Source organism: Podarcis filfolensis (assembly GCF_964270895.1).
Source record: "Podarcis filfolensis genome assembly, chromosome: 2".
NCBI lineage: Eukaryota > Metazoa > Chordata > Lepidosauria > Squamata > Lacertidae > Podarcis > Podarcis filfolensis.
Genome location: NC_139605.1, coordinates 5,930,182 through 5,947,644, shown reverse-complemented (window position 1 = coordinate 5,947,644; position 17,463 = coordinate 5,930,182). Strand labels below are relative to the sequence as shown.

Below are 17,463 nucleotides of genomic sequence, written 5' to 3'. Positions count from 1 at the left end.
CCCCTGGATGGGGAGCTGGGTCTTCAGGCATCCCAAGCCGCTTCCCCAGCGCTCAGGTTACTGGCAGCCAGCTCTCCGGAGCTTGCTGGACACTTGATCCTCCGGGGATCCGCTCCAGAACCTGTTGCCAAAGCCGAGGCTCACATTTCTAAATGAATGAATGAATGAACGCGCGTTAACCCTCCGGCATGCGGAAGAATCGCGATGGCGAGAGTGGTCCAGAGCATGTGCAGAGTACAAGGCCTTTCTCGCACAGATCGAGGCTACGGGGCGGGGCAAGTGGGGGGATTCGCACGTGCAAGGGACGCCCTGCACGCTGATGGTGAGAGAAGGCGAGAGAGATCGTTGAGCATTGGGGTTGGACTACAGGATCTCTGGGGTGCCCTACCAGCTCCATGATTCCCCGGTGCTTAGTCGACGTCTCTGCTGCATCCGCGGCGGCGGCGGCGCCCGTGTGCCCAGGCGGGTGTGAAAACGCACCTCCCTGATATTCTGTGCAAGAAGCACGTGTGGACGGGCGGACACGCGTGTTTCTTTTTTCAAAATGGCAATAAATCGAAAAGTGGAATGTGAATGCCCTAGCCAGATGCAGAGCGTGTGTTTTCACCCCTAGGAAACTCCCTCCTACTTTTTCCTGCTGCCTGACAAAATCCAACTGGTGAAGCTTGCCCGTTGCATCTCCGCGCATCTAGTAGGAAAAGCTTCACCGGTTGAATCGCCGCCTGCCCTGCAGACATAATTTATCCTGCCAGAGACACAAAGCCATTTGCAACTCCCTTCCCCCTCCAATCCTTTCTAACGGGCCGTTTCCTTCTCGTCCTCTAGCCCTGCCCACTTCTGAGATATTTCGGAACGACCAAACTACTTTCGTTTTCCACTTCCCAGAAACGGCCGCGCTTCCCTGAAGAGCCGAGCTGGTCGGAGGGGCTTTCCAGAGAAGAGAGGCGCGGCTGAGGGAAGGCTGCAAACCTCTCTCCCCTTTTGACTCCACTTCCACTTTTAGCTCCCAGGATCTACAAAACACACCCGAAGCTGCTCCTTTTAAAAACCCGTTTTTTTCTTCCCTCGCGCAAAGAGGCGCGAGGAGGCGTCGGGCCGCCAGAGGGCGCGCCGTCGCCCTTCCTTTTAACCTCTTTTAGCGACGCCGATTTGCAGCAGAAAGAAACTTTCCGGCTGAATCGAGCCGATCAGCTCCGTCCTCCGTTGGAAGCGGAGAACTGGGTGCGCGGCTGCAGATTTGCTGCGCGTTGCGGCGGCGGCTGCTTCTTCCTTGGGCTGCTGCTTTTCCCCCAGATGAGATCTTTGGCCTGATCCGGATTCTTGATTGATTTCTTTTTCAGTGGGGCTTTCCAGAACTGCACTTTGCCGGCCTCTCCTCCGAAGGCAGCTTCTCCTCTCTGTCTAGGATCCTGCCAGCCCTGGCACTGCCAGCTGCAGAGAAGATGAAGCCCTCCTGGCTGCCCTGGGTCTGGATCCCCCCAGTGGCGCTCCTGGACTTCTTCACCCTCCGCCTGGCCTGGCATCTGCTGAGACTGCCCTGGTGGAGCCCCCTGGTGGCGTCCTGGGCCGCTGCCCTGGCGCGGTGCCTGCTGCTGACCCTCTCGGCTTGTGCCGCCACCTGCTGCGGGGGTCCTGGGGTCCAAGACAGCCTCTTGCCTGCAGCACTCCTCCTCAGCTTCCTGGTCCCCTGCTACACAACCCTGCAATACCTGTTTCTGTCTGAAGGGGTCGCCCTAGAGCTGGCGCACAGCTGGGCCCGGGCAGATGTGTTTGCCCTCAGCTATGTTGTTGTGGGGGCATCGGCCCTGTTGTGGCACCACCTCGCCCCCCACGGGAAGGGGGAGGTGGAGACGAAATCTTCTGCATCCTTTTGGCGCCTTGTCGCCTCCATGAGGCCAGATGTGCTGAGGTTCGTAGCCATCGCTGTGCTGCTGGTGGTCTCATCCTTGGGTAAGTGAGTGGGTGGGGGTGGGTGGGGGTCCCAAACCTACCCCCTAGCTTCATTCTAGCCCCCTTCCCTGCTCTATCTCTGGTACAGAGTTTTACTTGTAATAATAATAATATTTAATATTATTTATTTTTATTATATTATTATGTTATTCTATTATTCTATTATTTTCGCCCATCTGGACAGGTCTCCCCAGCCACTCTGGGCATCTCCCAACCGAATATTATTAATAATAAAGCAATAAAACATTAAACATTAGAAACTTCACTAAACAGGGCTGCCTTCAGATGTTTTCTAAAAGTAAGAATTACCCTTTGCATCCTGAGAATGTCTGTGCAGCGAAACGAGTGGTTTGCTTGTGGGAAGCTATCCAGAAACCTGACATCCAGCCTTTTTCTTTGGGAAAGTTATGTATGCTCCTGATCCTCCCAGCATCTTGTAGCAATGAGTCCCACAGGTTAATTGTAGTCAAGCTCATGTGTGGAGGAATGCTGGTAGGTGTTCGTCTGACCTGCTGCCAGCTGGTTTCAATTTATTGGTTGTTTTCACCCAACACCATCTGCAAATGCAAATTTCAGCCAAGTTTCAGTATTCGCCGCCGCCTTTGATTTGAGGCCTGGGTGCAATTTCCTTGCAGCTTCAGGACTAGATTAATTTTGGTGCATAATAACAGAGACATTGCTGGGCTGGGCAGGGGTGGCAACTTGAATAAAATATTGTGGGGGCCCAGGTAAGCCCCCGCCCACATAATCGATCACATGACGCAGTGCGCACACACCGATTGAATGGCCATCAGCTTTTTCTCAAATATTTTATTGTGGGGGACCAAAGACCCCAGGATCCCTAGGAATTGGCTCCTATGAGCAGGCCGGAATATACAGAGGGCTCCGGGTTGGCAAAGACTGAGCTGTAGCCTAAGAAAGGGGGATAAGCTTGCTGCACCCCACTTCTCACCCCGAAACTGAAGCCTCCAGCTCCTGTTACCCCCACCTCCACCCCACACCTACCATTTTGTCTCTGGGTTGCCAGAATCCTGAGGGTCTCCCCCCCCCCTTTGTGTGCTGTAGGGGAGATGGCGATCCCGTACTACACGGGGCATGTGACCGACTGGATCACCGGTGAGGCCGACCCCTCTGCCTTCGAGAGAGCTCTCTGGGTGATGTCCGCCCTCACCGTTGGCAGGTACGGAGCAGGTGGAGAAGTTTTAGGAAGGTTTTTGGGGTGGGAGAAGGCAGAGGCCCACCCTCCCTTTCTGACCTCTCCCTCTCTCTCTTAGCGCTCTGGCTGAGTTCCTGTGCGACTATCTCTACAACACCACCATGAACCACTTCCACACTCGCTTCCAGAGCAACGTCTTCAGAGCCGTCCTGCGACAGGAAGTCTGCTTCTTCCACACTAACAAGACAGGTAAAACCAGACTCTGCACCAAATGGGACTTGTCTTTAAGTTTAGGTACCCCTTTATTTTCTGGATTATTGCATCATTTTTTTCAGATTGCTGCCTCGTGCTAATTTGTAGCATTCCCCAAAAAAGCCATTTTACTGCTCTTCTGGAGTTTTTAAGTACCGTATTTTTCTCTCCATAAGACACACTTTTTTTCCTCCTAAAAAGTAAGTGGAAATGTCTGTGCGTCCTATGGACCGAATGCATGGTCCCTGGAGCCGAATTGCCCAGGGGCAAAAAGCAGATTACGCTTTTTTTTGGGGGGGAAGGAGGGAAGTGGGTGTTGAAACAAAGCAAACATGTGGTTACAAAGCACGGATCCACATGGATGGATCCTCAGGATTTTTGCATTGGGTCACCTGAAATTCACCCTCAAATCACATATCATTGTGACCACAGCATGAACCACAAAAATCATACATCCACTGTTTCGTTCAGAATATTGCTTTTCTTGTTTTCCTCCTCTGAAAACTTGGTGCGTCTTATGGAGCGGAAAATACGGTGTTTGTTTATTGCTTTTATATGCCGCCTTTTCCTCCAAGGAGCTCGAAGGTGGCACATGTGGTTCTTCCCCATTTAATCCCCCCACAACTGCCCTGTGAGGTAGGCCGGGCTGAGAGGCAACAACAGACCCAAGGCTTCAGGGCCCTTGAACCCTGGTCCCTTTTATTTTATGGCTATGTCCACATCGTCGGCTTAAAATGCAGTTAGGTCGTCCTTTTTCTCAATTTGGATTGAAGCTGGGGGTTTTTAGGGGTGGGGGAAACCCATCAAAATGTAGCATTTCCAAAGAAACAACAAGGTACTTATTTGGTGGCCCAAATCACGTGAGGTCTGCTTCCCGAACCAGCAGCGCTCACCTCTACATAGTTCCATCCATATTTCAGACATCGTGATATATTGATATATTGCGATGTTTAGCTGCTGATATATCGCTATGTTGAAATCCGGATATCCGGATATCACCCAACCCCTAGAGCACACTGGAAGTAGAGTTAAATGGGTGGTTGCAAATCGCCTTGAAGCTTATGTGAAAGGTGATTTGTAAATTGTAACAGATAATTTAAACAAAAAACAAAAACCACTTTCTCTGAAATGTGCACTCTCTGCCCCCAAATCCTGAACTGATGGCGGTGCTGGGCTCAAGGATCTAATCCCCCACAGGGGGGAAATTTGATTTTTAAGAGGCGCAATTTGAGAATGTTTAGACCAAGTTAAAGGCCTTTTAGGCTTCCTCCACATGAATAGGAGTTCACTTTTTAAAAAAAATAAGAATTATATGTCACGGGGGGGATGCATCAGGATTTTAGAGATGCTTAGGTGGGGCACGAGAAGGCTGATCGCCGAAGAATTGATGCTTTTGAATTATGGTGCTGGAGAAGACTCTTGAGAGTCCCATGGACTGCAAGAAGATCAAACGCATCCATTCTTAATGAAATCAGCCCTGAGTGCTCACTGGAAGGACAGATCGTGAAGCTGAGGCTCCAGTACTTTGGCCACCTCATGAGAAGAGAAGACTCCCTGGAGAAGACACTGATGCTGGGAAAGATGGAGGGCACAAGGAGAAGGGGGCGACAGAGGATGAGATGGTTGGATAGTGTTCTCGAAGCCACAAACATGAGTCTGACCAAACTGCGGGAGGTAGTGGAGGACAGAGGTGCCTGGCGTGCTCTGGTCCATGGGGTCACGAAGAGTCGGACACGACTAAACGACTAAACAACAACAGGTGGGGCACGGCCAAAAAAAGGTTGGGAACCACTGATCTGACCCAACACAGCCACTCATTAATCCAACACAGATCCTTATTTATTTCCGTGCTCATCCAAACAACACACGTTTTCCTCAAAAGCTAAAAAGCAGGAGTGGATGTCAGCTGCTCTTGTTTGTTTGGGAAGTTTTCACATTCCTGGAAATGCAGAGTTGTTCTGCCTGGCCTTTGGCTTGGAATCTACTTGATCCCCTTCCCCTCTATCCTTTTTCCTTTCTCCTTCTGTGATGGAACTTCTATTTGGGGACTTCCCTGGCTTTTTTCTGGCCCACGTAGGACCAGTCTGGATAGTTGGCCTTGGTGAAGATTTGACGTTTTCATCCCCAAAAAGTTTTTGATTTGAGTTTCTACTGAAATGAGGCCGCGTTTTAAGTTTAATGTTGTATTTTAATCTTGTTTTTAAGTTAAATTTTAATCAATTGTTTTGTGACTGGTGTTAGCCACCCTGAGCCCAGTCTTGGCTGGGGAGGGCGGGGTATAAATAAAATTTTTTATTATTGTTGTTATTATTATCAGGGATAAAGTAATGGTAAAGGGACCCCTGACCATTAGGTCCAATCGTGGTCGACTCTGGGGTTGCAGCGCTCATCTCGCTTTATTGGCCGAGGGAGCCGGCATACAGATTCCGGGTCATGTGGCCAGCATGACTAAGCTGCTTCCAGCGAACCAGAGCAGCGCACGGAAACGCCGTTTACCTTCCCACCGGTGTGGTACCTATTTATCTACTTGCACTTTGATGTGCTTTCGAACTGCTAGGTTGGCAGGAGCAGGGACCGAGCAACAGGAGCTTACCCTGTTGCGGGGATTCGAACCGCCAACCTTCTGATCAGCAAGTCCTAGGCTCTGTGGTTTAACCCACAGCGCCACCCATGGAATAATCCCCCCACTCGGTTTTCCTTGCAGATATTATACAGCTGTTGGGTCATCTTCGCTTACCTTGAACCTTGCCCAGATATTTCCTCTGCTGTCCCACCATCCTTGACCTCCTTCCTTACAGGGGACATCACCTCCCGGGTGACGACTGACACGGACACCATGAGCGAGGCCCTCAGCAGCGACCTCAGCCTGCTGATGTGGTACCTGATGCGAGGGGTCTTCCTCTACGCCATGATGCTGTGGCTGTCGGTGCCCTTGACCCTCTTCGTCACGGTGGCCCTGCCCTTCATCCTGCTGGTGCCAAAGCTCTCTGGGAAATTTCACAAGGTACCCAAATAACCAGGAGTGCCATGCAGGGTCCTGCTGGGCATCATTCGAACTCGGTACCCCATCTCTTTCTCTCGACAAGGCTGTTGTCTCCCCCCCCCCATAACCGGTATTCAGTGGTAATGGGTAGATAGATCCACATTGTATAGAAAACTCCCCCTCAAATAATCCTGGGAACTGTAGTTTGTTGAGGGTGCTGGGAATTGTAGCTCTCTGAGATGAAAGCTGTGCTTTTTTTGGTTTTATATCTTGATTTTATTCTGAGACCCCTGGGTATAGAGCGGCATATAGAGTCAAATAATAATAATAATAATAATTAATAAACTTCTCAGGATTCTTTGTGCTTCCGATGTGGCTCTTCCTTTAGACTGCCCCTAAAACGGAGAGAGAGAGACTCTCCCAATTAAGATCAACTGAAGTAAAAGTGACCTCCACTTAAGGGACAGTTTCTGTGCTCCAATTTCCCTGCTTCTTCCCCCTACCGAAACTGCCAGTTTTAGGAGAAATGGCAGTCTCTGAAAAGGGACACAAGGAATATTTGGTGTTGCGTTGGAAGGGATGCCAGGAAAACGGGAATTATGTCCCACATGTGGTGGAATATAGCTACCCACAAGGGGGTTTTATAAGCTGGTCTCCGACCGTATTAAAGTATCTAGCTAGCTAGCTATTAATGATAAATTAACATGTGCCATTAAGGTAAGACGGGGGATATGCAGGGGAAATGATTCTGAGGAGATGTGGAAGGTGTTTGTAGAATTTGTACTGTTTAAACGGAAAGGGGTCAAACCATCGCAAGAGGTGTTGAAATTTTTGGAGGTTAAATAGTTACAATGGAATGGTCTTGGGAGTGGGGTGCTCATTTTTATTCTTATTTATTTAGGATTGTTAAGGTAAAGGTAAAGGGACCCCTGAAAATTAGGTCCAGTCGTGGCCTACTCTGGGGTTGCGGTGCTCATCTCGCTTTACTGGCCAAGGGAGCCGGCGTACAGCTTCCGGGTCATGTGACCAGCATGACTAAGCCTCTTCTGGCGAACCAGAGCAGCGCAGGGAAACGCCGTTTACCTTCCCGCCAGAGCGGTACCTATTTATCTACTTGCACTTTGACGTACTTTCGAACTGCTAGGTTGGCAGGAGCAGGGACCGAGAAATGGGAGCTCACCCTGTCGTGGGGATTCGAACCGCCGACCTTCTGATCGGCAAGTCCTAGGCTCTGTGGTTTAACCCACAGCGCCACCCGCGTCCCTATTTACGGTTATTACTTTGTAACAAATAGATAGATAGATAGATAGAAACAAGTTCCTTGTCCCTTTTCTTTTCTTTCTTTCTTTTTCTTCCTATTTTTTGCTTCCCCAGCGCCTGCTCCACTGACCCGCCTTTTCTCTTCTCCCAGAACCTGGCGCTGCAGGTCCAGGAGTCCCTCGCCAAGGCCAACGAAGTGGCCACGGAGACCTTCCAGGCCATCTCCACCGTCCGCAGCTTTGCCAACGAGGACGGCGCCGCTCGGCGCTACGACCAGAAGCTGCAGGAGACCTACAAGCTGAACAAGTGGGAGGCCGTGGCCTACGCGGCCTCCATGTGGACTAGCGATGTAAGGGACCCAAACTGCTCCATTTCTGGTCGGGCGGGGGATGGAGATGGAGGCTGGAATTGGCCGCAGGGCTCTTGGGGGTTTCCGAAACAACTGGAAAGTGCAACCTTTGGGAAGGCTGAGACGGAGGGAAGGATGTGGGGCCTCCCAGAGTGGATTGTGGCTCAGTGACAGCGTCTGCAGAAGGTGGTGGGTTCGATCCCTGGCACTTCCAGGGAAAGCAGGAAATGCCACCCCCAAAATTCCAATGAGCCACTGCTGGTCAACGTAGATCGGGGTGGTCCAGCCCATAGCTGTTGGCTGCATAGCCCTTTTTGGCAGCAACCACAACAAAAACACATCTTAAAGCCTTTAAAAAAATAAGTTTTGTGTCATGCATCATTAACAAAAATGCATACACCCATTTGTGTATTAAATTTGTTTAATAATTAAATCTGTTAATTGTCTGTTTAATTATATATATTACAGTGGTACCTCAGATTAAGAACTTAATTCGTTCTGGAGGTCTGTTCTTAACCTGAAACTACAGTGGTACCTCGGGTTACATATGCTTTAGGTTACATACGCTTCAGCTTACAGACTCTGCTAACCCAGAAATAGTGCTTCAGGTTAAGAACTTTGCTTCAGGATGAGAACAGAAATCGTGCTCCAGCAGCGCAGCAGCTGCGGGAGGCCCCATTAGCTAATGTGGTGCTTCAGGTTAAGAACAGTTTCAGGTTAAAAACGGACCTCCAGAATGAATTAAGTACTTAACCTGAGGTACCACTGTATTCTTAACCTGAGGTACCACTTTAGCTAATGGGGCCTCCCGCTGCTGCCACCGCGTGATTTCTGTTCTCATTCTGAGGTAAAGTTCTTAACCCGAGGTACTACTTCTGGGTTAGCGGAGTCTGTAACCTGAAGCGTCTGTAACCCGAGGTACCACTGTAATTGTGTATATTAAATATATTGCAAACACCCTAATTTACAATATAGAAATGTCATTCACCTTGTGGCCTCTGTGGGTTTTGTACTCTTGTGGCCGGCTTTGACCACCCTGGTGTCACTAGCACTTAGCTAGATGGAAAGACCATTGTAAACAGTTGAAATCGTTAGTAGGCTTGGAGTATTACTTGTAGTTTAAGGGTGAATTCTGGATACAGTGGAGATGTAAAAGATTTGGACTATCATAAAAGATGCAGAAGGAAATGATTAATAACAGGACCCACAAAGGGGAGGATGGAAGTCCAGAAGATACCTTGCAATCTTGTTTTTGATGATCAATATTTTTATGTAAACTTTTAATTTGAAAAACCAAATAATTTTTTAAAAATACACACACACTTAGCTAGATGGACAAAGGATCTGACTGTGTAAGACAGCTTCCCTTCTTCCAGTTTAAACAGCTTTTTAGAACCATGAGGTCCGGCGTATTATTTTGCCTTTAAGGGAAGGCAATGCGGCCAAGTGGCAGGACATCTCCTTTGCATGCAATAGGTGAATCTCACGTCCCCTCTAGGTAGGGCTGGGCGAGACCCCTGCCTGAAACACTGGGGAGTCGCTGCCGGTCAGTGTAGGCCATACTGACCTGGACAGGCGACCGGTTTGACTCTGGATTTGACTCAGCTTCAAGCATCCTTGGAGAGGAGTTTCTCCCTCAAGCCCCGTTTTCCCTTTCCAGCTCTCCGGCCTGGCTCTCAAGGTGGGGATTCTCTACTACGGAGGGCGCCTGGTCACTTTGGGAAGCGTCAGCAGCGGAGAACTCGTTACGTTTGTCCTCTACGAAATGGAGTTTTCCACAGCAGTGAGGGTAAGTTTTTATTTTGGGGGCCAGGGACGCACAGCAGGGCTCGGGAAGGGGGTTCAGGAGAGCAAAGACCAACATAAAGGTAAAGGTAAAGGGACCCCTAACCAATGACTCTGGGGTTGCGGCGCTCATCTCGCTTTACTGGCCGAGGGAGCCGGCGTACAGCTTCCGGGTCATGTGGCCAGCATGACTAAGCCGCTTCTGGCGAACCAGAGCAGCGCACGGAAAGGCCGTTTACCTTCCCGCCGGAGCGGTACCTATTTATCTACTTGCACTTTGACGTGCTTTCGAACTGCTAGGTTGGCAGGAGCAGGGACCGAGCAATGGGAGCTCACCCCGTCGCGGGGATTTGAACCGCCGACCTTCTGATCGGCAAGCCCTAGGCTCTGTGGTTTAACCCACAGTGCCACCCGCGTCCCTAAAGACCAACATAGGGGAAAAGAAAAGGTGCTGAGGTCCCTAGCGATATTTCCAGCTAGGTCTGAGAATCCGACAATACTGAATTTGAGGGACCAGTGACCTGGCCCCTGGCTCCTCCAATGCATCCTCCATCACAGATTTTCTCCTTCCCCTCTTTGCAGGTCCTGCTCTCCGTTTCTCCACGTGTAGAAAAAGCTGTGGGCTCCTCTGAGAAGCTTTTTGAGTACATCGACCGGACACCCCAGATTAGCTCTTCGGGGACGCTAACACCCCAGGATCTGCAGGGGCACGTTTTGATGCGAGATGTCTCGTTCTCCTACCCCAACCGGGAAGGCCCTCCTGTGCTGAAGGTATTTGGGAAGAAAGGGAAGGAAGGAGCTGGGATTCAGGGTGGGGGGGAGACAGAGCCTCAGGAAGGGGGCACAAAGAGAACGTTGGACAGACCAGCCGAGACTCTTAGAGGGGGAACCTGAATGGAATAAAGCTGGGTAGCTCAGTCAGAAGAGCACGAGACTCTCAATCTCAGGGCCATGGGTTCAAGTCCTGCACCAGGCAAAAGATTTCTGCATTGCAGAGGGCTGGACTTTTGGGACCCCCAAAACTGACATTGATAATGTGCAGTATATTTGAACCCCCCAAACACTGCCACCGCTTGGCATGTTTTGTTGTTGTTTAGTCGTGTCTGACTCTTGGTGACCCCATGGACCAGAGCACGCTAGGCACTCCTGTCTTCCACTGCCTCCCGCAGTTTGGTCAAACTCATGCTGGTAGCTTCGAGAACACTATCCCACCATCTCGTCCTCTGTCGTCCCCTTCTCCTTGTGCCCTCCATCTTTCCCAACATCAGGGTCTTTTCCAGGGAGTCTTCTCTTCTCATGAGGTGGCCAAAGTCTTGAAGCCTCAGCTTCAGGATTTGTCCTTCCAGTGAGCACTCAGCCTTATTCATTCTCTCCTGCCCACAGGGAGTGTCCCTAGAGCTGCGTCCTGGCACGGTGACTGCCCTGGTGGGCCCTTCGGGGTCGGGCAAGAGCACCCTTGTGGCTCTGCTGGAGCGGTTCTACGAGCCCCAGAGCGGGCAGGTGACCCTGGATGGCAGAGAGCTGAGCAAATACGACCACCGTTTCCTGCATGAAAAGGTAAGGGAGGATCTCGCCCCAGAACAGAGAGCGAAGGTGCCTTTCTTGTGTTTCAGCAGGTCAGGGGTGGTATGGGTTGTCTTCTCCTTTGCGACTCCCCCAATTTTTAGTTGCTTTCTCCTTTTGCAATCTGCATCATCTTATGCAACACAGGAAAACACATGTTGAGAGCAGAGGGCAATTTGCAGCCTTGGTTTTGCTCCATTGGCCTCTGAACCTCCTCTTTTCCAACTGGAGTCATTTTAGAATCACTTTCCAGTTCCATGCAAAGGATGGACTAATTCTGTCATAGTTTAGTCCTGCTGATTCTCAGTCATAGATCCATTCTGAGTTGTGCATATTTTTTAAAAATAAGAGTGCAAAAGAAGTCTTCATGTTGTATGCATTTTGTACACACTTTTAATGCATACCTAAGATGCACGCCTCTCAATGCACTCATCTTTGAAACCTGTATTTAGTACACATCCCTTACGGAAAGAATATTTTTGTGCAGATAAACTGTCGCAAATGCTAGAGAAGTGCATTGTGCCCAATTTATCCCTAGTTCTGAAGCTTTCCCCCCTATAACCTTTGATCTAGATTCTTATTGGATAGTTGTATAGTTTGAAAATTCTTCAGTGTGTTTTTTCCTCTTTTAAAAGTGTGTGATCCAACCAGGACTCGCATTCCAATCAGCAAGCAAGTTTAGGCGTGTTGGATCAGTTTGGTGCACCGCAAGGGCAAGCCAAATGAGTTCCTCTTCCTCCCTAGTCCAGGCATGCACCGTTGGGTTCTCCTTGGCAATAACCTGGAATTAAAAAAAGTATTCCCGATTCTCTGACGAACTCTTCTGCCCTCCCTGCAGGTGGCGCTGGTGAGCCAAAGCCCGGTGCTCTTTGCCCGGTCCCTGCACAAGAACATTGCTTACGGCTTGGGGGAGAAGAGCCGGGAGGAAGTGGCAGGGGTGGCCAGGCGAGTGGGAGCACATCGATTCATTGCCAGGATGAGCTGCGGCTATGACACAGGTAGGGACCCCCTCCCCAGACCCGCCCAGTTCTCCAAATCCCTGTCTAACCCTGGTAAGGGATCCATGGGAGGGGGTGTGGCTCAGGGGCAGAGCAGGTGCTCTGCATGCAGAAGGGTTCTGGGTTCAGTCTGTGGCATCTCCACCTTAACCAAAAGGATTCAGTAGTAGTAACCAGTTCTGGAAAAGACCTCTCCCTGTCTGGACAGGTGTTGCAAGTGTGGAGGTTTAACTTGGCTTCCACCTTAGGCTGATGCATCTGCACGAGAACAAGGTAGACATAGGAACCTCCAAACGCCCTAGACAGTCCTCCTTGCACTGACCTGTGTCAGTGTCATTCAGCGTTATTGACTGATCTTCTTAGGGTTGCTGACCTCACTTCCTGCTTCCCTCTCGAGAGCAGGCATGCTTTGGCTCTCTCTCCTCTTGAGATGCAATATGGCTTCTTACATCTCCACAAAGGGTTGCCATATGTCCTGTTTTTCCAGGACATGTCCTCTTTTTTAAAAATGAGAGTCATCCATAGTTAAAAGTAAAGGTAAAGGGACCCCGGACTGTTAAGTCCAGTCACGAATGACTCTGGGGTTGCGGCAAGAAGTTGGCAAATGTGTCCTCTTTTTTTGCTCTTCAAAATATGGCAACCCTCCTAGGAAAGACCCCTAGTTCTATTTGCTTGGCAAATACAGATTTCCTTTAATAAATATTAGCTTTCTTGTTTCCTTAAAAAACACAAAAACAAAACCCTGGAGCTGAGCTGTAGCTATGGGAGGACTAGCCGTTTTTTTGCCCTGGGTGAAGCCTCCAGAGAGGCGTCATTGAGACTCCCAGCTTGTGTGTGTGTGTGTGTGTGTGTGTGTGTGTGCGCAACTGTGCATCAGGGGGTGCCAAACTGGGTCTTTGACCTGGGTGAAATAAAGTCTGGTTTTCCCCCTGCCCTGGAATCTCAGTGTGATGATACCATGAAACGTAGGCTCCTTTGTCAGGGATTCTGTTTCAGTTCAGCTTCTGCCAGCAGATGCAAACATTTCGGCCCAGTCAACCGTACATTCATTCCTCTGCCCACTTTTTGCCTCTGGCCCTGCCCGTCACCAGCATGTGGCCCCCAGAAAATTGAACCATCTGCCCCACAGCCCTGCCAGCCGTGGGATGGGGTAGCAATGGATCTGGGCTGGCCCAAAACTTTTTGGCACCAGAGACAGACCCCTAAAGGATTCCCCCCTCCCCACCAGGGAAGAAGGGGCAAGGGATGATCTAAATCAGGAACGAGGCAAGGAGAAAGATCAACATCAGGATCCACTGCCCCAGTGAATCCTGCAGCCTGAGGCAGTTGCCTCACTTCGCCTCATGGGTGGCCGGCCCCGCATTGGATATTGTTTGCCAAAAGGGAAGGGAAGGTCTTGGGAGTCTGATTTCTTGGCCACTTTTAAGTTGGACCTAGAAAGTCTCAGAGGACATAGGAAGCTGTCTGATTGTGATTCAGACTAAGTCTATCTAGCTTAGTAATGTCTACACAGGCTGGCAGCAGCTCTGCAGGGTGTCAGGCAGGATACTGTCCTAGTTCTGATGGAAGCAAAGGAATTTCTGAAGTGTCTGACCATTGCTGCCATTTCTGTTCCTCCCTGCAGATGCTGGAGAAACAGGAGGCCAGATCTCCGGCGGCCAAAGGCAGGGGGTTGCCATTGCCCGGGCTCTGATCCGAGACCCCCGAGTGCTGATCTTGGACGATGCCACGAGCGCCCTCGACATGGAGAGCCAGCAGAAGGTAAGATGGGCCCGTGGAGGGGTAGAAGCCCAGAGGCGTGGATGCCTCTACTGTGATATTCTAGAAAAAGGGTCCGATATCTACAGAAATAGATGGTCACTGCAGCAATTCCCCCTGTGGCTTTCATGCCAGGGGGTCAGAAGGATAGATGGATGTTCCCTCTTCACCCCTTTTGTGGGAAGATTTTGCAAGGTGCCTATACGCTTAACACCATGCTTGATGGGGGAGGAATAAAAAATCTTTCCCACAGCCTCTTTCATGTTCGGATGATGATGATCAGGAAGACCAAATTTTTAATAAGGAATGGGGAAAATTTATAACCTATCTTAAAAGCCATTGTAAACAGTTTAAGTTGTTAGTAGGGTTGGAATAGCACTTGTACATGAACATGAAATTTATTACGGTCAAAGACCGGCTTGAGAATAGCACTTGTAGTTTAATGGTGAATTTTGGACACAATGGAGAGGTAAAAGATTTGGATTCTCATGCAGGAGGAAATGATTAACAATAGGACCCACAAAGGAGTGGAGGGGAGTCCAGGAGTCTTGTTTTTATGTTGCTAGTTGTGACTGTAAAATTATAATTTGAAAAACCAAACAAATAACTCTTATAAAAAAGAAAGAAAAGAAAATGCAGCTTTTCCTGAAGTATGATTCATTTAAGGCACAGGAGCCCTGCAAAAGCAACTGGGCTAAGGGGAAGAAGTTGGCTACCTCCCTGCCAGCAAACTCCTTTTCTCTTTACTCCGCAGGTGGAGAAGGAGATCTACGAAGGGGAGGCTCGCCACAGGCGCTCTGTCTTGCTCATCTCCCACCGCCTGCGCAGCGTGGAGCGTGCCGACCACATCCTGGTCATGGAAGATGGGGAAATCCAGGAAGAAGGGACCCACCTGGAACTGATGGAGAAGAAGGGCGTCTACTGGCAGCTGGTGCAGAGGCAGCAGAATGGAGCTGAGGGCAGCAACAATGGCTTTGTTGACGTGGACCACAAGCATCTATAGTGGGTTCAGAACTGATGGAGGATCCCTGGCCTAGACCTATGCAGTCGTCACCCAATATCACTGCCTCCTCTTTTGGCAGGAGGGATGGGGAAATGCCTGGCGTGCACCCAATCCACCAGCCTGCAGCTTGTCACCTCAGCTAAGGCAAAAGATCTGAGGAGACACAACCTTGCTAGGACCATTGCCTGCAGAAGGTCCCAGGTTCAAGTCCTCTGTGAATAGGTAAAAACACTCCCTTGTCCGAAACCATGGAGACCGGCTGCTGCCAACCAGTGTAGACAGTACTGAGATTGACTGGCCCAATGCTATGAGGCAGCTTCCTCTCCTCCTCATCTCTCTATGAAAATAGTAATCTTTATTTCAAGGCATCTCCCTATATCTGAGAGGGCCAGCCCCACAAAATTCCAGCTCTTCGAAATGCATATCTTTACATCTGGAGTTGTCCATATGTTTTGGGCTACATCTTGTGATTAATTATGTGGGGGCGAGGCTTACCTGGCTCCCCCACACCAACATATTTTATTCTTGTTGGCACCCCTAGCGGAGGCCGTTACTCATTTGTTAATCCCTACCTTATCATAGAAGATCGGCACAACTTGAGATTTTGAAACCCGTGCGCGGGAATCACTGTTTATACGAAGGACATGCCAAAGGGTAGAGGCCTCAATCCCATGGTCCTCTTTGCCTCCCTTACATCAACCCAGAGGTGGCCCACCTCTGTTGTCTACTTGACCGTCCTCTCACCCCACACTTTCCTTCACTATTGGGGCTGTCCCAACAGATTTTGCTGCCTGAGGTAAAAGGCAGGTCGTCCCTCGCCCACTCCATGCACAAAAGTCACTTGGGTGGGCAGTCGAGGCCTAACTGTAGCCCTGGCAACTGGGCAGTGTCCTCCATTTTGTTTTGTACACCGTACTGTAAAAACCCAGTTAATCGCTTCAGTTCTTGTGAGTCGCTTTGGAAGGTTGTGAATCTGAAAAAAGCAGTGGGCCAGGAGTGTGAAGAACTTTTTCAGGCCTGAGGGCCACAGTCCCTCATGGGGAGCCTTCCAGGGGCCACCTGATAGATTGGGTGTAGCAACGGAAACGACGCTTTCCTTTGTATGGTTACATTTTGGTCATATAGTACAAAGGTTTTCTACGAACACTAAGAGCACACTTCCTCTCTGTTCAGAGGTTGGTCACATCCATGCCATACTTTCAAAACACTCACATGCCACATAAACAGGCCCCGCTTCTCTCAGGGTGTCAGGGTTAAGAGTGTCGGAGAAGACCTGGGAGACCTGGGTTCAAATCCCCGTTTGGCCCTGAAGCTCAGCGGGTGAACTTGGGCTTGTCCCTGGCTCTCAGCCTAGCCTGCCTCACAGGGTTTTTAGGATAAAATGTGGAGGGGGAGAACCATGAATGACACTCTGAGCTCATTGGAGCAAAAGGTGGAATGTAAATCTGATAAATTAAATTGGTAGGAAGTAGGAACTGTAGTTAAGAGAGCGAGGAGAGTCCTCGTAGAGGGACAAGAGATCAGCTTTTTGGGGGGGTGCCTTGGGCACCCGCTGCCTGGCCCACCAGCCCCTGAGGCAGCTGCCTCACCCTACTTAACGGCAGAACCGGCCACGGGTCTCGAGTGGACAATTTCCGTTCTGTATTACGCAATAACATGGAGATGGGGAGCTCTCTGGGGGCTGTGCTCTGAGATGGTATCTTTTTCCTCAAACAGGTCTAGGCAACCGCTTAAAATGTTGAGGTTTTTGTTTCATTTTCCAGATTTTTTTTTTTTTTTTGCTTTTGTGTGTTTCTTACGTGTGCAAACAGAGAAATGTGCTTTGTTGTAGATGTGTATAAATTAAAACACACTTTTTATGTGGGTTTTTCTCTTTCACTGTTTTTCACTATAAAGCATGGATCACATTCCCCCAGGACAATGAAGACCACTTTCTATACAGCCGCTGTATATCCTTGAACTATGGTCATCCTGTTTTTCTCTTCCCTCCCACCCCTGGCCCAGCCACCTTGGTGCCCTCCAGAAGTTGTTGGGTTGCAGCAACTATCAAGGCCTTCAGTTGCAGTCCAGCATGTTCAGGGCACTTCAGGGGTCAGCCAACATTTTCAGCAGGGGGCCGGTCCACTGTCCCTCAGACCTTGTGGAGGGCCGGACTATATTGGGGGAGGGGAATGAACGAAATCCTGTGCCCCACAAATAACCCAATGATGCATTTTAAACAAAAGCACACATTCTACTCACATAAAAACCCAGGCAGGCCCCACAAATAACCCAGAGATGCATTTTAAATAAAAGGACACATTCTACTCATGTAAAAACACACTGATTCTCGGACCGTCTGCAGGCCAGATTTAGAAGGGGATTGGGCCGGATCCAGCCCCTGGGCCTTAGTTTGCCTACCCATGC

At 49.8% G+C, this 17,463-nt stretch overlaps 1 protein-coding gene across 2 annotated transcripts; it reads left to right on the top strand.

Annotated features, from left to right (window-relative positions):
• Positions 1–80: 80 nt before the first annotated feature.
• Positions 81–16,920, top strand: TAP1 (transporter 1, ATP binding cassette subfamily B member). Of its 2 annotated transcripts, XM_083600932.1 has the most exons (11): positions 81–1,950; positions 3,016–3,130; positions 3,225–3,355; positions 6,157–6,362; positions 7,753–7,950; positions 9,611–9,739; positions 10,318–10,506; positions 11,119–11,292; positions 12,137–12,296; positions 13,921–14,057; positions 14,809–16,920. In XM_083600932.1, exons 1-11 carry the CDS (start codon positions 1,443–1,445, stop codon positions 15,055–15,057), a joined length of 2,196 nt encoding a protein of 731 aa, XP_083457058.1. In that variant the 5' UTR covers positions 81–1,442; the 3' UTR covers positions 15,058–16,920. The 2 variants fall into 2 exon arrangements, 1 of the variants encoding a protein (XP_083457058.1); XR_014544947.1 differs by lacking the exon at positions 14,809–16,920 and having other exon boundaries at positions 12,137–12,833; positions 12,891–14,057.
• The last annotated feature ends 543 nt before the right edge of the window (positions 16,921–17,463 follow it).

Bases quoted from the DNA above. Each gene is read 5' to 3' on its own strand.
- TAP1 (XM_083600932.1), top strand. From the start codon at position 1,443: ATGAAGCCCTCCTGGCTGCCCTGGGTCTGGATCCCCCCAGTGGCGCTC. The intron at 3,356-6,156 runs GTAAAACCAGAC...CCTTCCTTACAG, and splicing joins CTTCCACACTAACAAGACAG to GGGACATCACCTCCCGGGTG. The intron at 14,058-14,808 runs GTAAGATGGGCC...TTTACTCCGCAG, and splicing joins ACATGGAGAGCCAGCAGAAG to GTGGAGAAGGAGATCTACGA.